This window comes from Paramisgurnus dabryanus, chromosome 19, assembly GCF_030506205.2.
Source record: "Paramisgurnus dabryanus chromosome 19, PD_genome_1.1, whole genome shotgun sequence".
Taxonomy (NCBI): Eukaryota; Metazoa; Chordata; class Actinopteri; order Cypriniformes; family Cobitidae; genus Paramisgurnus; species Paramisgurnus dabryanus.
Genome location: NC_133355.1, coordinates 18,794,127 through 18,818,858, shown reverse-complemented (window position 1 = coordinate 18,818,858; position 24,732 = coordinate 18,794,127). Strand labels below are relative to the sequence as shown.

Here is a 24,732-nt window from a genome sequence, read left to right as displayed (position 1 = left end):
GTGTATAATAATTATGCATATATTTAATTTTTTGTATAACTATATATATATATATATATATATATAACTATATATAAATATATATATATATATATATATATATATATATATATATATATATATATATAACTATATATAACTATATATATATATATATATATATATATATATACACACACACAAAAAAAAATATGCATATTAAATATATATAATGAACATTAAATATTGATTTGAAATATTTTATTTGCTTATTTTTTAAAGCAGACCTTCCACGAGGAATGCAAGTGTTTGGTTTAATCATTTGTAAATGTAATGTCATATATGTTATTAAGATACAATTATATGTAATTTTTGTGTAATATTAAACTGTACCTGTCAAAATTATTTGCAACATCCGGGTTACCGTGACTTATTTGTTTTGAGCATTTTTTATATGGGAATAACAAACCATGTAATGTACTGACTGGCCAATCAGAATCAAGCATTCCAACGACCCGTTTAATAAAACCATTTAAATCAGAGCTATTACATTCCTGGAATAAAGCAGAGGTTAGATCTAACTCCCTTTTTCTCGCACCAATCTTTAATTTTAGCATTAATATTTAATAGACATTGATAGTTACTTTAGGTTTGTTTGAATAAACAAAGCAGAGTTTTGGGGATGTGACTCTTGAGGAGCGAGTCAAACAGCCTGATTAATATAAAGGATTGTGAAATACCAGATCCACTAATCGTTAACCCAGTGTTAAAGTTGAGGTTTATGAATTACCCAGAATTAACCTTCCTACCCCTTTTATCTTTTAGGTGGGGGTCAGTGCCCCAACAGCAGTGCCCTGCAGGAGGTGCGCAGCTGCAATGATCATCCCTGCACCGTGTACCACTGGCAGACTGGACCCTGGGGTCAATGCATAGAGGACACCTCTGTTCCCTCTGCCAACAGCTCGATGGGCCGTGGCGGAACGGGAGTCGGCAGTAATGAGGCCTTCTGCTCTGTAGGAATGCAGACTCGCAAAGTCATCTGTGTCCGGGTCAATGTGGGCCAAGTGCCACCAAAAAAGTATGTTTTAAGAAATATGCCTACATGTTTGTGTGGTTGTAAGGTACAATTAGATCATCAGACTGTTTTGTTCATAGCCTTTAAACAGCCACAAACTTTTGTTTGAACCAGAATAAGTACTCTATTTATAACGCTCAGTCTTTTGGTGCTCACTTGATCTTTATTGACAGAGAGATTGTAGCTTGATGATCTCTGTACCAGTAGTATCTAGATCTGGTCTTCCCCTCAAAGCGTCAACAGGGGAAAGGATATGTTTATTTATTCAGTTTAATAGCTGCATTATTCTGTCAGTGACTATGAAAATAGGGTGTCAAGCTCAGGGAGCTCATGCTGGAAATGTAAATGAGGCCTGCTTTTTTTCTACAAAGGGTTATTCATGTGCTGGGCTTTGCCCGCTGATCTACACATTCATATACGCATGCAGATTCACACACGTGTGCGGCGTGCTGATCATTATGGGATTGGGATTTTGTGTGAAAGAAAAATTTAAATGACATGCGTATGAACAGGATGGTGAAGGAAAGGTCATATTTTCAAGGTATATGATTAATATAAAAATGCAATTTTATGACATTAAAATCATGGTTTTGTGCAGTCGAGATTGGGGCACAATGTAAAGCTTTTTGGCTTTGGCCCTATCATTCAAAAAATATTTACGTTAGATTAATAATTTTTTTACACAATCAACACACAAATCTCTTCTACAGATGAACACTTTGTTTGTTTGTTTGTTATCTTACAATTACACAGAAAGTGACAGGAATGCAAACTTACCCCATAGGTGGAGTTATTTGTAATAAACAGAGTTTGTTGTTACACCTACTAGAAAATTTAGTTTAAACATAAATAATTCAATAAAATGTATCTATATACTAAAGGTGGATATTATTTATATATCTGCCTATAATAAAGCAGCAAACCCCAAGAAGCAGTGGGTTACCAGTGCATTTTATAACAGCTAAGGGGTGTTGTTAGGCACGACGCGAAGCTGTTATAAAATGCTGTTATAAAATGCACTGTTATAAAATGCACTGTTATAAAATGCACTGTAACCCCACTGCTTCGCGGGGTTTATTGTGTTTATAAAACTGTTACTTCATATGCATAACGTTAGCGGGATTTTATTAAATAAAACACAAATAAGTTGTAATTATATTAGTACAAATATTACTCTTCCGCCAAACAAAGTAGTTCCTCAGAATCAAGTGTGACTGAAACAGAGCGCAGTTCCCAACCAACACAGACGCAGCAAAGACACAATGAAAATATGATTTAAGACTGTGGTGTTTATTTTATAAACAAACATTAATCTAATTTATACATTAACATTTATATTGTGCAACTGTTGAAGTGATGATCAAATATGCTTGGAAGCATGCTGAACTCTTTCCCCGTCAGCGTTTTTTTTTTTTTTTTTTTTTTAAGTTGCCACCCAGTTTTAGGCCTTGCAGAAAAATTATAAAATTAACATAAAATATCAAATGAAAGAACAGACCATCCGCTTTCAAACAAAAACAAACAAAAAAACGTATCATCCTACCTTCATTTGTTCACCTCACAATATAATAATTCCATTTTTTGTAGAACTTATGTAAGAGATCAGATTCACAGCCATCAAAACTTACACGCTGTGTTTTCAGTGTTGAGTGAATGCATCAGTGTTTAAGTTGGGTAAGATCGCCACCCAGTGGATAATAGCGTACGTATGAACTTGAGTTAGAAACTCCTCAGACAACGTTTTCTCTTTATCGACGAGATGACTCAACAATATTTATTGACAGTTATCTGGATATCACCATTAATTGTGCAATTGTAGACAAATTAAAAATATGATTAAAGACACTGGTGTTTATTTTCATAAATCAGTACGCAGCAACAGTGGCGCAGTGATACTTATGTAATGTGGTCTAACGTGTATTTTATCACGGCTTAGAACGCGTTTCAACCAATCAGAATGAAGAACCAAAACTGCCCGTTTTATAATAAATATTTTCACACATTCATTCATTCTTGTATTATGCATCAATGCATATAATTTTTTTTTTTAAAGGGCTGCACAATTAAGACAAAAAAACATAATTTTCATTTATTTCCCCTCATATTGTATTAACAGTTATCATTTTGATGAATAGTATTTACATTGTTTTCATTTCATTATCATTGTATACCTGAGGCTTAATTGTAACACTATGTGACAACTAACCCCACTGTGTAAAAATGTTTTCAATCCCAGCTATCAGTTAGGAGTTGCTGACATGTTTCAAAATGGTGTTATGTTTTAGATAACAAGACATTGATTAAAATAATAAAAGGTTGGATTTGGCTACTTACACACCCAAAAATCGATAAAAAAAAACATAAGATGAAGAAATGTACTTCCATGCATCCAAAACACTCTTTGTTCAATATCTTAATCAAAACACATCAAAACATTTCACAAATGCATAGGAGATCATCTTCTGACAGTAAGAGAAACATACCAAAAACACATATGGCTCCGCCCTATAAAAATATATAAAGTAGCCATGTTACAATTAACTCTGCGTTAGTTTGTGCCCCGCTCACCCCTATCCATTATTGTTCAGTTTCAAGAAATACGTTATTAAATGCTTTAGCCATACAACAGTTTAATTGACACTGTCAAATAAATATGCATGCAAAATCTGATAATTCTTGTTAAGAATAAAGAGTATATGCTTCAAAAAAATCTGAAAATACATAAGCAAATGTGCTTTTTGTTTGTGCTTATGTTTGACACCAATAGAAACAGTGCAAAGTCATCAATAGTTCCTCATTTTGTATCAAATTGTATCTTTGTTTAAAATCTCTTAATATCTTAAACCTTATTTTCAATGTGTTTTTAAAAATATCCCCCCTCTTTAAATGTGTTTTAATGTAGGTGTCCAGAGAGCCTGCGTCCAGACACAGTCAGACCATGCCTTCTACCCTGTAAGAGAGACTGTATCGTCACCCCATACAGTGATTGGACCCCCTGTCCCTCTGCATGCAACACAGGTGCTGTTCTGTTTTTTTAAAACATGCTTACAGAAAAAGTAGACAATGCTCCATATTTTTTATGTCTTCATTAGCTTTATACTGAATTGGAGATGAATAGAAAATATAATCAAAAGGGATGTTTATACCACTTTGTGCTAGTTTTTTTTTGTTGACTTGTATATTTCTTTTCTGTAAAGATATATACATAAATTATTTGTAGATTTTTTAGCTCTCCAACAGAACTGTTAAAAGAGATTCTTTGTTCCCACAATGGCTCTATCAGCACAGTAAAGAGGCATTGTTGCTTGGCAACATCATCTATAGGAAGCAGCACAAATATTAAAATAAGGAGCCAATATCTAAGCAATTTGTTATGTGATGCATTGCAATTGCTTGTTGGAATGATGTTTAATACGAACGTCACACCTGATACTTTGAAAGAGCACCTGCTGTTGTGTGCACATGGTTTGATTATAAACCTGTTTATTGACTTCCCCTTCTGCTGGCCCTTATTATGTTTATATGTAAAAATAAAATGACTATTCATCTCAAATTATACTGTAACCTTCTTATACAGACTCGCAAGCGATAAGAAAAATGCCAATCAGATCTTGTGAGTTGTTTTCCATATCAGATAAATGCTAGAAAAAAATAAGGATAATGTTATTTATTTTCCATTATCAATAAAAAATCTAGATAATACAAAAAAGACACACAAATTATATCTCCTGAGCTATGAAAGAGCATATCCTCTAAGGAAGCACAATGGCACAATGTTAAAAAAATGAAAACAAATAATCCACAATGAGATGTTTGGCAATGCCTTTGCTTAGTGGAGAACTTCAACGAGAATATAAATCACTGATTCAAGTTTATTTAAAAGAGAATTGCTGAGCATTGCAGCCTCGTTCATTTTTAAATAGCAACTAATATTATAGTCATCAAACCACAAAGCAGATGGCAGCTTGAATGTATTGCCATTCTGAATATATTAAGGCTAAAGTCGGCTGCAAACCTTGGTAAAAGCAACACAGCCCATTAAAGTGTAAATGTTTTCTTTTTATGTGTGACAGTTTTATACTTTCTGTCCATTTCCTCATATATATTTAGGTGGTGCCATCAAAAAGAAGCAATCCAGGAAACGCATCACACTACAGCTTCCAGCCAATGGAGGCCAAGACTGTCCAGAAGTGCTCTACCAGGAGAAGGAATGCGATGCCGCATCTGTTTGTCAAGGCTTCAGGTCTTTTCTCAAAATCTAATTCCTGCAGTGATTATTAATTCATGTCAATGCTTAAAAAATGGATGAAATGCCAATATCTGTGCCTCAGGTGGAAAACCCACAAGTGGCGAAGGTGTCAGCTGGTGCCCTGGAGCATTCGGCAGGACAGCCCTGGAGCTCAGGAGACCTGTGGACCAGGACTACAGGCTAGAGGTACAGAATCCAAATGATCCTACATATTTCAATCATGCTGTCAAAATAACTCTGGTATTTTGGTTCCTATTGGAGCTTAAGCGTGTGGTAAATGCATGAGATTGGTGGTAATTTGATCTGTGACTGAGAATCGGCATCAAAGCGCCTTTCTGCTCGCTTTTTGCAAACAACATTAATGCCTTCAGATACAAAGTTAATGTTTTTTAAGAGATTCAGAAGCAGCCAAAAGATTAACCTTTTGCTTCGACTCTCACCAATAAATACTTCAGGGGTTTAAATGGAGACCTATTACTGTGGAGTGATTGAAAAACATATTTGACGATGAGATGAGAGTCTTGGGTTATTCGCCTGCAGAAAGTGGATGTTACATGCAGATAAAAGTGCATTTACCACAGTATTACTTATAAATGTTTATCCTGCTGTAAAAATACATTTATAGGTTAGAGTTTTCTTGGAAAATCTTGTTTTAATAGAAGACTTCCCATTCAGTATCAAGTGGATATTATTCAAAAGAAAATGCAAGAGATTGTCTGTAAATTATTCTCAAACTCACATTAGAACCACAACATGAGCGTCTTTAGATATCAAAGATACCCAGCTCTCTTCAGTACAGCTGCATTAGCAACCATTACCCGTAATAGTATCCTGCCATACACAGACACGGCTGAAGAAGCAATCCAATACAATTGCTTTCAAACGGTTTCAACGATATATGTCTGGATCCGTTCAGCTCAAGTCAATAGGCATTAAACTGCCCTCTCGTGTAATCCATCACAAGATGCTTATCTTTATTCAATATCTGCGGCTTTACTGGTGAGAGACGCCTGATCCTTATCAGTGTGAATTTAGAGTTTTATTACTGGGTGGTATTTTCTCTCTCTTTTTTGCATTTAATTTTGCTCCTTGTACTGGTATTATTATCTATCAGTTTATGATCTTATTATCTCTCTTTCTCTCAGCCGTCTCTTGTAAGAAGTTGGATGGTGGTCCTGCAGATGTTGCTGCGTGTCTAAAGCTTGCTGGTCCTATGCCTCAACTCACTCAGTTATGCCAACTTCCATGCCAGGATGACTGCCAGCTTACAGCCTGGTCCAAATTCTCATCCTGTGCAGCTGACTGTGTAGGTGTGCGGACCAGGAAGCGGACTCTTGTTGGTAAGACTGGGACTGTATAGATAAACTGAACACATAACTGTTCTATTAATAATGCATTTATGCAAGGTGGTCTTTGACTGAGGGAATCCACAAACAGAGTATTCTCACCTATGTTCACATCATGTTTGAAACTTGATGTTTAACAATGCATTTATTTTGATATTTTTAAATCTTTTGCTGTCCTTTGCAAAAGTATTTACATTAGCTTATACTATAGATGTTGTCATTGCATGCAGTGTAATATTTTTACTAGATGTGCGTATTGCTTTAAAGGTCCTGTTCTTTCTGTTTTTTTAAAGCTTTGATTGTGTTTACAGTGTTTACAATATAACACATGTTTCACGTGTAAAAAATGCTGTATTTTTCACACAATTTACTTATCTGTTTACTGCTGTTTTTCACTGTCCTCAAATCGGGCTGATGTCTTAATTGTCCTCCTTCAGAAATACGTAATGAGTTCTGATTGTGTAGTTTGTTAAGTGTGTTGTGATTCGATAGCAGCTTATGCCGAGTTCAGACTGTATGATTTTCAAACTAGTCGGGTCACCTGTGGTTTCACACTGCGTGATTATCTGGGGAAGGGTTCAGTCGCTGCTGTTTCAGACTGCATGATGGATTGGCGACAGGGGTTTTCATACTGCATGACTTTACCGTAAGAAGAATCGCCGATAACTGTTTCCCGGTCCGTCTCACAACCAAACGGACGCGAGAAGTGACGCGAATGAAACAACGCGAGGTCACGCGTGCAAGACCGGAGTTCTCACGTGAGACTGGGATTATTATTTGAAATGGTCACCCACAAGAAGTTTACCATACAAATTGCATGTGCGCTCATTTGCAGCAGAAAGAAGAAGAAATAAAAATTATGAAGGAGGAAATGTTTTGAGAGACTCCTCCCCGAACTTCCAGCTGTCCTGTATTTTGCTCTCTCATTGGATGTAGGTCATCGCCGATGTTATTGTCAGTCAAAACACATTTCACACGGCATGATTTTGAATCGCCGACCGGTCCAGATATTTAGCATGCCAAATATCTCACGGGTGTCGGCGACTCGTCGGCGATCCTCTCAGAACGCGTCTTTTATAATTCACACTGTGTGATTGTCACTCGCGTGCACGAGCTTCGATTTGCCTGTGATTTCGGGCATTTGTCGGCGATTTCTCAAAACCTGTCGGCGAGTCAAAATCAGGGCTAAAATCGTGCAGTCTGAACTCGGCATTAGCTTGCCGTTAGCTTAGCTGACCACTGACGTATTCCTGTGGGCGGAGTTTAGTAAAAAACTGTTCTAGTGACGTCATTAAAGCAGGAAGTAGAGGGCTGTAGTCCAAACCGGACGTTGACTGTAGGCTTTGAAAGGGGAATTCTGTTAAAGAAAATATATCACCTGGCAGTAAACGTTGAGCTTTAACATTGTACAAATATTATTTATGCTATTATACCAACATTACACACTAACTAGGGTTTAAAAAATGAGATCAGAAAGAACGTGACCTTTAAAGTGGTGGAAAACAAGACAAATTCATGCATTGTCTTATGAAGGTTCCTTGAAATGTTCATCTTTTTTTATATGTTTATGTCATTTCAACTGCAATGCACTTTTTTAAAAAAAGGTATCAAAAGGTACAAAACTGTACCTTTTCTGTCGCTGAGGTGGTACCCTCAAAGGTTCATGTTTGTACCTTTATGGGTATGCAACAAATTGAGATGTTGTACCATTTGGGATATGATATTGTACCCTAAGGACCTATTGTGTACTTTAAAACAGTTAACTTTACCTTTAAAGGTACACAATAGATCCTTAAGGTAGGGTAATGTACCAGTAAAGTTATAACATTGTATTATGTAGCTTTATTTCTGACAGTGCAGAAAGTAAGGACAGATCATAGAGACAGAGCACAGTTATGCAAATGTAAAAACCACGCCCACCGGGGGGGAAACAATCCAATTGTCTACATTGATTTTGTATTGCGAGAGGCCGCCTCCTTGTCATTTCTGCTTATAACAAAAAACAGAATAATGCCTAAAAGCTGCTGTGTGACAATATGTACAGCTAACAAGCCAAAAAACACAGAAATAAGTTTTTATAAGCTGTCGAACCGTAAAACTCATCCTTTAAGGAGAAAAAAGTGGCTCGCCGACTACGTTTCCCCCAGTGGACGCAGTTCTAATAATAGGAGTACAATGAAAAGTTGCCTGTTTCCACTTTTGTGTCTTTAAACGCTCGTTTTTTGAGGTCGACAGCTTATAAAAACTTATTTCTGGGTTTTTTGGCTTGTTAGCTGTACATATTGTCACACAGCAGCTTTTAGGCATTATTCGTTTTTTTGTGAGCTCTGTCTCTATACTTTGTGGCTCCTCTTTCTTTAAAATAGTTTACTTCACAACCTGCAATCTTATGAAAAGCAGAAGTGCAGAATGATGTCATAAAAATCGCTGATCACTTGGTAGATTGAGAAGTTTTGAATGCTTACTAAAAGCGAATTTTGTCAATGTAGTATTCATACACTTCTGTGATAAAAAAAAATATTCAGCTAAACAGCATCAATTAGACTCGTGTGATTAAATCTTAACTGAGGGAAAAATCTTGCTTAACCTTTAGTGTGAAGGAGGTGAGTCACTGATTTAGAAGCTTACATAACACAGACCAAAATGCCCTTTCAAAAGTCTGCTATCAAGCAACTTCAGAAAAGATTACATTACACAAGATTGGACCATAATCTATATTAATTCCTAATATTGATGAAAACTTGGTTTTAACAGTATTCTTATTGTTTTTTTTTTAAAGATGTATTTATCTAAACATCAACTCTTTTTGTTGTCCACCTGTGCCATCATTTTTCATGATTTTCACAAAAGTTTAATGCCTTTCAGAAAATGTTCTTCTTTAAATATATATAAACATACAATATAGCAAATGAAAGAACAGACCCTCTGCTTTAAAAAAAAAAAAACTTTCATCCTACCTTGATTAGTTATCTTCTTATTCTTCAATTTTTGTGAAGGACTTTTGATAGAGATCACATTCAGAGTGATCCTCAAAACATACACCGAGTTCTTACTCTTTCATGTGAGATGTTGCTTCCGGGTTGTATAAGTGGTGGATATTAGCAGTATTGCGGATTGCCGGAAATACTCGTCATTGGCAGGGAAGTGTTTTTTCTGGTGGGGAAAGAGTTAAAATTTTAATTATTAGAAGGCATGACTTTGAACTTCTAAACTAAGTGTTTTTGCATTCTTAGGTAAAAGCAAAAAAAGGGAACAGTGTAAAAACACGCAGATGTACCCTTTGAGCGAGACACAGTACTGCCCGTGCAACAAGTACAACGCCCAGCCTGTCGGGAACTGGTCCGACTGCATACTGCCTGAAGGTGGACGCGTGGAGGGACTTATGGGTATGAAAGTACAAGGTGATATCAAGGAATGTGGCCAGGGCTACCGGTATCAAGCTACGGTGTGTTATGACCAGGACAACCGCCTTGTGGAGACATCACGCTGCAACAGTCACGGTGGGTTGAAAGTAATAACAATACAAAAAGAGTTTTAAAGGGATAGTTCACTTTAAATGGAAAATTCTGTCATCATTTTCTCATCCTCATGTTGTTCTAAACCTGTATGAATTTCTTTTTTCTGATGAACACAAAAGATATTTTGAGAAATGATGGTAAACACACAGCAGTAAGTGACCATTGACTTCCATAGTAGGAAAAAAATATTTTGGAAGTATTGTGATAAATGAATAAGAAAATATTTTGATAAACGATGGTAAGCACACAGTTGACGGTACTTATTAAATTCCATCATATTTTTTTATTCCTACTATGGAAGTCAATGGTCACTATCTGCTGTGTGTTTACCATAATTTCTCAAAATATCTTCTTTTGTGTTTATCAGAAAAAAGAAATTCATACAGGTTTAGAACAACATGAGGATGAGTAAATGATGACAGAATTTTCATTTTAAAGTGAACTATCCCTTTAAAGTGCCATAGTCACAGTGGGAAAATCAAACCTACAATTGCCTTATATATGATTGTCTATGCATATTAGTTTAGAGAATAGATCTCTATGTTTTGTCGTTAGTAATGCATATGACCGTTTGGAGTATTTAAAGTCCCCCGCAGTCGGTAATTGTATCCTTTAAAATCCATCTTTGATCATCAAAATTATATATTTAAGTGTTTTTGACCTGTGAAAATAATGTATTTAGGCCTTAAAATGGCCTAAATATTCCTTGCTTCATTTAGTATATGCATACATTAATATGCAAATTAGCCCCGCCTCCACTCAATCACACCAGCTCAGACTACCTGATTCATTCAGTCAGCACACTTGTAAGTTTAGGCAAACTGTTTTATGCACAAAATACGAAGCAAAAGTGTTTACTGATGATTTTGTGCATGGTTTTCTCATAAATCATACTAAAAACATACAAAAAAATTCACCACAGGGGGGCTTTTTGAGATTTTGCACAATCTTTTAAAACAATACTGTACTTGACTCATGTATGGTTTCAGTTTGTACCCACCGATGGTCAAAGCAAAATCAATGTGGATAGACCTCAGATGGAGCATTAAGCAATCCATCCAATCCTCCCAGCACAAGATTAGGCTGTGGACAACTGCAGTGCAAGATCAAAGCATGTGCAATGTTTTGAGCCATGCAGGAGCTCAGTGACATTAAGAACTATGTCTTTATGAGTCACCCTCTTCTCATATGGATCGTGTGAGAGGCTCAAAGACATGGCATCCCTGGTGTGATGGTATGCTGACAGAGGCAGGGCATGTCTCTTTCACTTCTGCCGCCTCTAAGACATCCCTTACCCCAATCAGACGCCCTGCTCCTCACCATATGCAGCATGGTTTTATTTTATGAGGCTGTTGAATTGGCGCGTTGCCCGAGGCAATTCATTGGGGGGGGGGGGGTGATAGTGTGTATTCAATCCAGCTATGGGAAGAAATGTTTCTGATATAGGTATTCTGTGCACTGGGTTCAAGTTGATGCAGATATTTTAGACACAACATGATTTTTGTCTTGTGCTTTGGGTGTATTCGTGTATAACGGTATTAAGATGGACACTTTTTAATGCATAGTAATTCTGAGTTCACCTTTTACTCTCTTAGGTACATTATAATATGTTTTGCCGTAAAATGCAGTTGCCAGCTACCAAAGCAAAAATGCTTGTGTTGCTAGATATAAATATATACCTCAGATAATGGTGATTGAGACCTATCTCTCCATTGTATTCATCCTTTTTGACAAGCAATTTTTGTATGCCTAGACAGCAGAATTTTGGCTTCTTATCGACCCATAGACAGGATGTCAAGGTAAATGTCAGGATCAGCCAGTGAGCAAATGATATTTCTCAAAGTGTGCTTTGACAACCGGCAACAAGAATTGGTCTTTGTGTTTTTCTGCAAGCTCTGCACAGTCTTTGTTTGCTCTTAAATTTGTTACCATCCTCTTAGTGGTCATTTATATATTTATTTAAGCAAAAAGTGGCATTTCATTACTTTTATAACACCAACATTCAATAGCATGTGTTGTCTAATACAGTTTACAGTACATGTAGGGTATTGTAGGGCAGGTTGGTTTAAAGAAACAGCACATCATATATGAGACTCCGCCCACCTGATATTTAAACAATCATCTTTAATAATTCAGGATTTGCAGATATATCATTTCACCAATCATATTTAACGTTCCTACCATGAACCTTTGCATGTCATGGGGTAAATAGAAATTTTAGCAGACTGTCGGTGATAATGCCAAAATTTTGACTTTAATACAAAACATACACTGTTTCACGTGTCACAATGTTTTTTACTAACCAATCATCTTGTTTTAAACTTCATGTTAACTTAATAGAAACACAATTTCAAATATTGCTCTCCTACAGGTTACATCGAAGAAGCCTGTATCATTCCCTGTCCATCGGACTGCAAACTCAGCGAGTGGTCAAACTGGTCACGGTGTAGCAAGTCGTGTGGCAGTGGAGTCAAAGTACGATCAAAGTGGCTTCGAGAGAAACCTTACAACGGTGGACGGCCCTGCCCGAAACTAGACCATGTTAACCAGGCACGTGGAAGCTCTGAATGATGTTTAATGGTGTTGGATAATGTTCATCTTGTTTTAATGATTAAATAGAAGGGGGTTATAAATATTTGATCAAACGGAATAACATGTTTCTTTAATGCACAGAGATAGGGCTGCTAATATGTTAATATCATGGGGTATTGTATTCTACATCACAGCGTTATATATTTTAAAGACTGTTGAGTTGAAACAGTATGAATTTACAAAGCTAAGTGATTGATCTAACTTCTCTATTCTTCTACATGTTCTTATTTTCATCTCCTCGCTTCTCATGGTGGAAATCCTGCCACAGGCTCAGGTAAATATCTTGGCAATATATTAACCTCCTAAGACCCAAGCTTTGGTTTGTCTTTTTTATTTCTTAGATTTTTCCAGCTATTTTGGGGTTAGGAAGAACCAATAAATATAACAACCCAATGTTTTTCTTTGAACATGAAGCAGTGTAATTACCCACCTTTGTGTACAACAGTATCCAGTTACACAGAATTAAGTATTATGGTGCATACAAAAAAAAAATGATGTCCACATATGTGGACATCCAGGGCTAAGGAGGTTAATATTTATAAAATTATAAATTTCATGTTATAAAGAAATTATAATTACATGATTTTGATAAATATACAGAACAATTTGTAATATATTTTATAATCTTGACCACTATGGCTAATGCATATTAAGTAGGTCACTGCCAAATAAAACTTTTACACAGTCAACTACAATTGTTGTTTTAAATATAATAAGTTTAAAAAAGCAAAACAAAGCCCTCATTCTCTACTCTCAAGTTTTGTTTTTGTTTTGCTGAATACAAATGGAAGAATTTGTGTACAGTAACCAAGCAGATCTGGGGGAACCATTGACTTCCATAGTAGTTGAAAAAATTATACTATGAAAGGGAATGGTGCCCCAGTTTGGTTATCAACATTTTTCAAAACACATTTCATTTTATTTAGCCAATGAAATTATTTTATAAAAAAGTTTGGAAAAACTTGAGGGTGAGTAAATTATTACATATTTTTTTAGGTAAACTATCCCTTGATTCACTTTTAAAACTTTTTGTTAACATGACAGGTTTTTTTAGAGGGTCATATCATGAAAATCTGACTTTTTCCATGTTTAAGTGCTATAATTGGGTCCCCAGTGGTTCTATCAACCTAGAAAAATGTGAACAAGAACAACTCAGTAACTTAGTTTTGGTAAACCATTTTCTGCAAGCATGTTAAAAACAGCTAATTGAAATTTGGTTTGACTTGTGATGTCAGAAGGGGATAATACCACCCCTTAATCTGCACTATCCAACCACGGCACTGTCATTTAGTGCAGAGATATAACGTCGCATACGTACTGTGGGGACACCAAAGATTTATTTGACATCTTTAAAAAGTCTTGTGAAATGTCCCCTTTAAATTTTTTTTTTTTTAAACAATAACATTATCACCTTGTTGTAAACTACAAAATACTGTGTTTAATCGCTTTGATGTCATTGTTGTCTACACATGAAACATTATTATTGTGAAATCAAAACACTTCAGTTTTTATTACAATGTCTTCATGTAAATGTACCCTTAAACTTAAAAAAAGGGGTTGCAGTTCTCCTGCTGTAATCGTTGTGGTTTCTTTTCAGGTGTATGAAGTGGTGCCATGTCTGAGTGACTGCAGTCAGTATGTTTGGGTGGCTGAACCATGGAGCGTCTGGAAGGTCAGCAATGTCGATCTAAAGGAAAACTGTGGGGAAGGTGTACAGACTAGGAAAGTGAGGTATGACTTACTCAAAACAACTTCATTTACAATACTGAATTTTTTGTTGTTGTTGTTGAATAAGAGCTCCATAACAGATATTATATACTGTATCTTCTACAAAAGGTGCATGCAGAACACTGTAGATGGGCCTTCGGATCCTGTAGAGGACTATCTCTGTGATCCAGACGAGATGCCTCTTGGAGCCAGAGAGAGCAAGCTGCCCTGTCCAGAGGATTGTGTTCTAACTGACTGGGGTTCATGGAGTCGATGCCCACTGGTAAGAAAAAGCATCGATTAAGAACCAGCCCATAAAGTCTAATGTGTGATACAGCACACCCTATTGTGCTCCAGGGTGTTGTATTGGGTAATTTTGTCCTAAATTAATTTTTCACACAGTATGGTGCATATGATGAGGATGAGCTAACATTTTTTAATGCACACGTACTTTGAATGTCTGTAATTTAAACGCATGCTGATTGGCTAGACCCAGATAGATCAACCACTAAAGCCTATATTTCCATTTCCAGTTGAGGAAAATTTGAGACACCAATCAAATGCGGTATTATTCTTATTCTCGGTTAGCAGTGAACCAGGTATAAGGAAATACAGAATAAAATACTGGGTTTTGATTAGATGTGGGTTGGTTGCTTGGAGCGCTTCGCCTTTCCGGGGGGTAGTGAGCTTATACAATAAATAGTCTGCAGTGGCATAAGCATGTTTAGGCGTTATTGAGGATTCTCTCAGGGGACGGGGTGGGGGGTTTACTTTTGTCTCCTTCTCAGTGTGATTTCCAGGCATGCTGCCACCATACTGCAAGGGAAGCTAATCGCCATGGATACTGAGAGAGTATCCCTGATGTGAAAATGTGGGAAGTCTGTACTGTACATGTGACTGTTTTGACATCGGATTATTTATTTACTTGCCAACGTCTAAAATGGCAAGGAAAATCTGACAGCGAAATTCATGCGCTGCACATATGCTGAACATTTCCAAGCATCATTATTTATTTGTTTTGTTCATTGAAAGCTCTCTGCTTTTTATTGAAGCCATGTAATGCAAATGGTACAAGGCAGAGAACTGCCAGTCCTATACGTCAGGCTGGTGATGGTGGGAAACAGTGTCCTTCAACCACAGAGAGGGAACCATGCATCGTGAACACCAACTGCTTCCATTACTCCTATAATATTACAGGTAACTATTGTTAACTATCACCTACATGTATATCTGTCAGTAACTACTGTATCTGCTATCTACGGTACCAGACCGTAATATCTTTGACAATTTCAATTACTAAAGGTGCAATTCTGTTTCCTTGATTGCGCCAACATAAACAACGGTGTTTGAACATAAGCAGCCTACAATGAAAAAAAAAACCATTTAACAAGAGCAGTTTCATTAGACATGCTGTTTTGATTCTCTTGTTAATGTGATGTCACACTTACAAAGCCCCGCCCCCAGCCACTGACTATGTACTAATGTGGCTAAAGATACTTTTGTCCCGAATTATCTTTGTGATATTTTGAATTTAACTTCACAGACACATTCACATCTGAGACACATCTTGTTAAAATGGATATTTAAAAAAACGGCACAACCATTGATGTGTAACTGTTGTGGGTAATAATACTAATGTTTATGATATTGCACTTCCAGACTGGAGCACATGTCAGCTGAGTGACAGAGCTGTTTGCGGGGTTGGATTCAAAACACGAATGCTGGACTGTGTTCGAAGTGACGCCAAGTCAGTGGACCTCAAGTTTTGCGAGGAGGTGCAGTAATATTGTTTGACCTTCCCATGTTTATCTACTTACGGTTACAGTAGTTGTAATTCACCCTGTGTTACCCCCCTAAACTCAATTCATGTGTGTTATTGCAGCTTGGTCTTGAGAAGAAATGGCAGATGAATGCGTCCTGCGTGGTCGAGTGCCCCGTCAACTGCCAGCTGTCCGAATGGTCGTCCTGGTCTGAATGCTCCCACAGCTGTGGTCTTGCAGGTAAACGAACTCCTTTGAAACTCTAAAGCTTTATTTGTTGTATATGTGCCAGCTTGTGCTAAAATTTAGTGTGATTAAATTTGTCTGGCTTGGTTAATTCACACTCTCAGCAGTCCCGGTCAGAGCTAGTTTGATATTCCAAAGCCTTGGGAGGGCTGTTGAGTGTCGCTGCCCAAAATGTCTTTGATGTTAGGTACCGTGACCGGTTTCGTCAAATCGCAGGTTTTAGGAAATTACACTTAGCTCACTTGTAGAATTACAAGAGCATTGGGGAGAGCCACAACAAATTTATGATTTAAGAACAATCGTGTTATTGTCCAAAAGCAGTGTTTGAGTGGAGGATAATGATGTCCTTCGGTGTAATTTCATCTGCTTCAACGATTGATTAGGGACCCGTTATGTTTGTGTGCTTGGGGCCTTAGAGACCACTCAACTACACAAGGTCTTTGAGAGCCAATGATAAAGCAAACCATGCTGCTATGTGAAACCTGTACTGGCTTAGTTCATCGTACCGGCTTTAATCCCTCCCCAGGCAAGAGGATTCTCACAAAGATAGATAATCAGCAGGTTATATTTAGCTTTTAACACAAAGAAATTGTCCTTGTGCTTGTATTTGGAATTGCATGTCAACATAAATGCACAGGAATCTGGCATGAATTTATTTCATTTAATTTAGTCTTTAAAGGAAAACCATTGTAACAAAAACAAAAACTAGATAGTCTCATCCTCAAATGGCCCATGGTTCTTTCTCAAACCGACTGACTTACTAATGCAAGTATATTGTAGGCATAAAGCTTGTTAATATGTAGTGTATTTTTATATTTGTCGATTTTTTTGTTGTTGTAGTGATGCAGCCTCTAATAATTTGTCAATAATTAGTGGTCCTATAGTGTTCCTGTCAGAGGTGGCACACGCGCTCTCATCTGCTTCTCATCTACGCGCGGTCGCGCGCTAAAGGGTGACGCAGCCTGTCTCGCGAAACTTTCGAACACGCCCTATAAAGTTTACAAAAATATATATATTCATTAATTATTACCATTTGACAGTAGCGCAGTAACGCCGCCAAATGTAGCTAAGTAAAAGTACAGTTTTTTCACTAGAAATGTACTTGAGTAAGAGTAAAAAGTACCCATCCTTAAATTTACTCTAAAAGTACTAGTTACCAAAAAAATTTACTCAAGTAAATGTAACGAAGTAAATGTAATTCGTTACTACCCACCTCTGGTTCCTGTAGGTCATTTGGTAGAGCAATGTTTTAGCAATGTAAACAGCACAGGTTTGATTCCCTTATCCAAAAAAATCTATTTGAATAAAGCAGGGGTTCCCAAACTTTTTTTCCTGCGCACCCCCTTCTATGTCCCAACCGGGTTGGCGCACCCCCAATCCCCATTTAAAAAAAAATCCAAAAAAGCTTTGTTTTCTCACCATAAATACTCATGTTTAATCATGCGCAAATACCCAAGGGCCGGTTGCACTGGCCGGACGTTAAGAAGTTGGGTGTAATAGTCCTACGTCGGGCTTAGCTACGTCCAACATTGTGAAAAATATTTACGCCTATTGCACCATCTGAAACTACGCTCAGCGTAGATGATGCGCGCCCCCGTGTATGCGTTTAACCACTGTGATATTTAGACGCCATTCGAGTTTACTATGGTAAAAAACGTACACTTACTGCCGTCAGCTAATAGATGACATATGAGAGGTTTCCTCATGTTTACCAGTGCGTCACGTGCAGACCCATCAAACACATTAACGAAAGCCTTTACTGTTCGTACAAAAGGTGTATAATAGTTTGCAGATTCATTTTAACAGCTCAAGTTTCAAACAAAATTAAATGAAAGCTTTTAATAAGTTCTCTACAGTAAGTATTTATGTATTTTATTATATACTTCATTGGCGGTCTCTTTACCATGCATGAAAACACATTGCTCGCGTATCCTGTGCCCATGTCTCGTCACATTTCATTATTTCTATTTTTGCCATAAAAAAGTCTCTCTCTCTTGGTCCCCCTCCTCCTTCGTGACTAACAACTTTATCATAAGACGTCCCACATGACAGTTTCCCTGATTTCAATCAGTTAAGCATATTTATAATATATATGGAATGAATGAAACGAGTTGGCACGCATATAGCGGCTGCAGTGCATAACAGAAGAGCAGTGCGTAGAAAAAGACAGCAGCTGTCTTCTACGTTTCTATCAAAAACTAATAAATTATAGTTTTTTATTTAAAATAAAAGCGATTACAAAGGAAATGTTTACTGTTCATTTTTTTATTTATTTATTGTATGGAAAAATCCCACTTAAAGAAACAGACCGCCATTAAATTTTTCCTCTCGCGCACCCCCTGGTGGCAGCTCGCGTACCCCTGGGGGTGCGCGTACCACACTTTGGGAATCCCTGGAATAAAGCGTCTGCGTAATTGATACTTGTAAAATTTCTGCTTATTATTATGGTGCGATACATGGAACTTTAATAACCCCGCTCCTAAAGAAGACGCTGTGATTAACTGCTTTACATTCATTTGGCTCTTATGCTGCATTTACACGAACCGCGGTTGAGGCGTCAAAATCGCGTCTACCGCACCTAGTTTGCCGCTTGAACAGTTTGAATGCATTGCCGCGTCTAGAGTGAAGTAGACGCGCAGAAAAATCAAGCATTTGGCGCGCGTCAGAGGGGAAATCTGCTTTTTGTGGGAGGCGCAAATGCTATGCGGTTTGTATTTGGTCTAGGGGGGGGAATTAACGGCGCGGGTCATTAAACGTTACGTGACTCAAAAGTGAAATATGTATTTACAACTTACCAGGTTGCCCAATGTCCTCACTGACACTCTTCAAAGCGAGGTCCTTTTTATTCCTGTCTCTTTAGAAACAAGAACTTGTGTCATATAGCTCCGGTTGACTGCTCACGGACAATGAATGAGTGACTCCGGGCGGGGTTGCCGCCATAGCAGAAAGCAGGATGCTGATTGGTTAACGCGGCGTGAAAATCCGCCAAAGTTAAACATTTTCAACTCGGGCGTCAGCCGCAAATTCGCGTCAAACGCAAAATGCACAAAAAGCACCATTCGTGCATATCGTGCATACCGCGCCGGGCGCTCAATTTGCACATTTGGTCGAACTAGATGCGCGAATGAGGCGGAATCGCGTCTACCGCGCCGCTCTAAACGCCTCATTCGCGCCGCGAGATCTCCAGACGTGCGTCAACGCGTCTTCACATTGACTTAACATTGAAATCACTCGTGTTTCACACCTCTACCGCGGCTGGTGTAAACGCAGCATTAAGGGGGTCGCACACCGGATGAGAAGCGCCTGATGTATTTTCCATGAATGCACACTGGCGGCGCCTGACGTCGGCTGTGACTCTGGACGCTGCTCAAATCCCTGTCGCTGCACTGCCTAGTTTATTAATAAAAAAACATCACATTTTTGTCCCAAATCGTTAGCGATTAACATTGGCTGCTAACGTATATTTTGCATTTTGAAGTAGACGCTATCTGACTAAGCTCGTGCTAATATGCACATCCAGTGTACGATACCTCAGATACCTACATAGCGTGGTACTTCTGGTCCATTGTGCGACCCCCCCCCCTACTGTCTAACTGGGTGGTTCTTAATTGGTTTAAATTGCAAAAAAGCACAAAAACCTTTGCTGCATTTACAGTAGCAACACGTTGCTAACCAGTTATACACTATTTGCTCCATGACCACCAGTGGAGAAATGGCAAACAGACCCAAAAGCTAAGAAGGAAGAGAGAAATAGAATGAATCTTGATACTGTATGAGCAATCCCTACAGCTAAAATCTCACAGAATGCACTTGTGTGTAGAGATTTCCCTATAGAAGCCAGCATATAAAAAGTGGAAACATAGAGCTGGGAGTTGATTTGGTTTGTGGTTGCTGGAAAGCAGAGAGTTTCACAGAGGGATTTCCGCAGGGAAAGTCCATCACGGCAGGCTGCGGTGAAGATGAATTGCATCTGGTACAACTAGCTTCAGGGCAGCGCGTAGGCCGGGCATTCGGTTATGATCATGCTGAACACTACGAAGTGCCTCACTGTACCCTATAAGGGTCTGTGCATCTTCTAACCACGTAGTATTACACCTACAAATGCAGAGGGAATTTTATTCCATGGATGGTTAATTTGATGACTTCTAAACAACACGAAGGCTTGGTGACCTTTACCAGAGAAAGATTTATGGTAATGGCCCTATACAGAGGTACACAGGCAGCAAGAGCCATTTAGACATCAGAGTTAGTGGACTCTACATAAGAGTCACATGGTCAATGGTCTATATTTCAAGTTAACTGCACTGCTACTAAAACATTGATATACCAATTCCAAGCCTGTGTGTATTAAACAGATGAAAAAAATCTTATAGCTTTAGTTATATAGTTATTCATAAGATCATAGTTATAATATATTAAACATTCTCATTGTTTTATAATGGTTGTGGTATTTAGTTCTTTGTTGTACCACCCACCATGTGAAACAACCGTTCGGGTAAGAAAAGGGTGTGGTAGACTTAAGCTTGTGCGTTTCCCACTGGGTTCCCTGCCTAATTGACAGAGTTTTATTGCAAGTGTCCCCTGGGCGCCAGTCTTAAACAGCACGACGCCTTCTGCCTGAAATATTCTGCACTCCATTTCTCTTCACCCCGCTCTACAACCCTCAGGAATCGATTTAAGAAAATCATGACAGAGAAAGATGAATATTCAAAGTGGTTTCCGGGTCTGGAGGTTATTCACAGAAACATTACTGCACAGAAAAAATGTGTTTTACGAGACACCATTTTTGGGAAGGGAGTGAGTTTCCTCAGATGGTGTGTGATTAACATAAGGAAATTCACGTAGAGTAAAAGCCTTTGTTTCACTCATCAGGTCATTCTGATGGAGGTTAGAGCACAAGAGAAATGTTGTATATAAGGAGCATAAGAAAAGGCATTATACTTCGATTATTGTGGATTTCTTATTAAAACTGATCATATGGATAATTCTCACGAAATCCAGATTTAGAAGTTGTCCAGCATCATAAAAAATAAAAAGCACTTAAAGCCAATTTATTTGCACATATAGGGCCCTATCTTGCACCCAGCGCAATTGACTTTGTCAGTGACGCATGTATCATTCGTATTTTGCACCGGCGCACAGCGGGTTTTTCCCTCCACAGACGCACGTCGGCAAACTAGGGAATGATCTTGCGCTCCCTGGGCGGTTCAGCGCAAAAAAGGAGGCGTGTTGCGGCTCAACCCATCCCAGATGCTATTTTGCAGTTTCAAAAAACAATTGCGCCACTGACCAAAAAAAAACTAGTCTAAAGTCAGTGGCGCGTTGCGCGTGGTTCATTATGCTATTTTAAGGGCGCATGCTTGACCGTAATGTATAGCGTGCACAACGCACACACTTTGCTTATCTAATCTACACAGATGCAACAGTTAAATTGTTACAATAAAAAATATTAACACATGAGATAAGGGAAATCATTGTGGTGAGCATTGTGGTGATAGTTTTTATTTATTGTGTGGCTGCGTTAAAAAATTCTCATGCAAATAACGATTAAAAATATTTTCATAAGTTTGTTGTGTGGCTGTATTACGTTTATTTTATGTAAATAATAATTAAAATATTTTCATAAGAAACCTTAATGTATATGAACTTGATTTGTAAGTGTACTTTGGGGTTGGACCTTGCTTGCGTTTCTTGGGTCCGATTTCAAAGCCCCCAAACCCTTTCAGCGGTGAGGGTGGACGCAGCGATGTCCTCTGCTGGCGTCAGGTCATGTGTAGAGGCAGATCCACCTCCCGTTACACGGCGTGCCCGATTTATGCTGGCAAGCTTGGGATTCCCCCGTCTCCTGACATCATTGTAGCGCTTGGCGCAACGATGGGGATGCCAGCTGATGAGACAATTGTGGCTATTTCCTCTCAGCCTGTTTAACCTACGCTGATTTTGGCGGGTTTCTCCTATCCCCATACAAAACAACTTCTCTGTCTTTGACTGCTCTTACAAGAACGTCGGTCACCTCGGCTGTGAACTGCTCCTGGCGTGCGCCTGGTAAATCCGTCATAATAATAGCAACCCGCCATTACGCCCTTGCGTTTAAAGGGAATGTTGGATAGCGTTCTGATTGGTTTATTTGACGTTACGCCCAAACCACACCTATGAATAATGAACCTACTTCAGACCAACCCCTTATTGATTTGTGCCTGGCGCAAGAGTTATTTCTCCCACCGGGAAAATAGCAACAGCGCTCAAGATCCGCCCACAAAGTTACTTGCGCATTGCGCTTCGCACTTGCGTTTCAGATAGTTAAAATAGGGCCCATAAGATTAAGGTCTAAACTTACTAAAACAATTATTTTTAGAAGATTTAAAAAAATATTTCCTATAGAATTATTTACATTTAGATTATCATTATCAAAAATTATCATTAGCACAACATGGTATTACATTAAATATATGCATTTAAAAACTCATGTTTCGGTAATGAGGACTAAAAAGTTGTCTAGGTACTATGACAAATAAAATTTCAACTTTCAATATTTCCATGTCAAAGAACCCAAATCCAGTCATGGGCACGTTGCGGTAATGAAAATGTTCCCCTTAAATGTGGAAAAACAACAAAATTTTGAGTTCATTTGAAATCATGTGCAAAATAGTACATGAAGAGATGTTTGTAACTGTATGCTTCTTATTTTGATACTCTTACTTTGCATTTACTTTTTTATCAAAATGTTTCATGACACCTCATAAGTTTAATTTCGCAAGAATCACCCAGATGCAACTACAGTGTCTAAACATACATCAAAGGTTTTACAACTTTATAAACAGTGCAACATTTCCTGTAGCTCATCTGATCCGTCCCCAAGGTGATGGGTTTGTTTCCCAGGGAACACATGCAGATGTAATGTACCTTGACGTCTCTTTGTATAAAAGCGTCTGCCAAACGCATGATTGTGAGTGTTTCTTCATAATAGGGAAGCTCTGGAGGAGAAGAACTGTGATCCAGGCCTCTCAAGGAGATGGGAGACCATGTTCCTCACAGCTGGAACAGTGGAAACCCTGTCCTGTGAAACCCTGCTTCAGCTGGAGATACAGTGCTTGGTCGCCTTGCAAATCTGAGGTGAGTTTCTTTATTGTATTTCTGTTGGTAGAGCATTGTGCTAGCAAAGCCACAGGTCATGGTTTTTGATCTCCAGGGAACACACATTTTGTAAGCGTTTGACAAATGCATAAATGTAAATATGATGCAACACACAAGCAATATTTTAAGATCTTGCATTTTACAAGGTTTCATCTTACCTGAGGCGCACTTCCCTACAGCAAACCACCAGCAGTTCATGTCAACTTCACAAACGTTTAGGTATATTTAGAATATCCCCAACCCACTCCAGCTTTGCCCTGTCTGCTGTCATCTTCCTCCAGTCTGTCTGGCTTTCAGGGCCCAACGGGAGGTTTAATTAAAGACAACAGACTGAAGACACAGCCTCTCTCTCCTCTTCATTCCCCCACCCTACACCTTATGCCTCCGTCATTGTGCAGGCTGTGAGGGAATATTGACTCTGTTCTTTGTTCTCTGCTGCCTGTCTCCAAGTCTGTGTCTTCTGACAGCCCTCTGCAGCCTCATCCAGCAATGCCTTCACTTTATGGAAGACGCTTTCAGTGGGTATGAAAAAATAATGTGGCGAGCTGACAATGCCGGGTATGGGGCAGACACTGGAGTGAGAAACATTGCTGGATTTCTTGTAAAATCTCCCCCTTTTGTGTCACTTAGATAACTTTCCAGGTCTACAGCTCTAAAAAACGCTTTCTTGTGTAGTACATGCTGAAAATAGCATCTTAGACCAGCATGCTTTTCTGTTCTGGACCATGCTGGTTTTGGTAGACCAGCATAGTTATGTTATTCACCAGTTCTGTTATTTACCAGCAAACCAGCACACATGCAGTCTATCCTGAATTTTTTGTACACTCTACACTGTCAGAAAAAAATTGTCAATAAATGGGCCAAAGCTGTCACTGTGGGAGTAGCCTTTTAAAACGTCCTAAAATGTACCATTACAGATATGCATACATTTGACCTCTGAGGTACTTTTGCGGTACTACTATGGACTCTTTGGTAACATTATGCACATTTGAGGTACTTATATGAACTCTTTAGATGCAAAGGTTACTTTTTAAAAAGGTACCACCTGAGTAACAGCTAGGGACCTTCATATTTTTTCTGACAGTGTAAATAAAGGTTAAAAAAGGTTCCTGAGATGTCATCTTTT

General features: G+C 38.3%; 1 protein-coding gene across 1 annotated transcript in view; it reads left to right on the top strand.

Annotated features, from left to right (window-relative positions):
* The window catches only part of thsd7aa (thrombospondin, type I, domain containing 7Aa), a 140,365-nt gene that overhangs the window by 96,510 nt on the left and 19,123 nt on the right, over window positions 1–24,732 (top strand). The window contains exons 8-20 of the mRNA XM_065292307.2: window positions 805–1,057; window positions 3,957–4,072; window positions 5,165–5,297; window positions 5,386–5,489; window positions 6,449–6,643; window positions 9,883–10,149; window positions 12,539–12,719; window positions 14,353–14,490; window positions 14,596–14,749; window positions 15,519–15,663; window positions 16,126–16,241; window positions 16,349–16,466; window positions 23,440–23,585. Of these exons, the coding sequence (XP_065148379.1) occupies window positions 805–1,057; window positions 3,957–4,072; window positions 5,165–5,297; window positions 5,386–5,489; window positions 6,449–6,643; window positions 9,883–10,149; window positions 12,539–12,719; window positions 14,353–14,490; window positions 14,596–14,749; window positions 15,519–15,663; window positions 16,126–16,241; window positions 16,349–16,466; window positions 23,440–23,585 (2,066 nt within the window). The remainder of the gene's footprint in view (window positions 1–804; window positions 1,058–3,956; window positions 4,073–5,164; window positions 5,298–5,385; window positions 5,490–6,448; window positions 6,644–9,882; window positions 10,150–12,538; window positions 12,720–14,352; window positions 14,491–14,595; window positions 14,750–15,518; window positions 15,664–16,125; window positions 16,242–16,348; window positions 16,467–23,439; window positions 23,586–24,732) is intronic.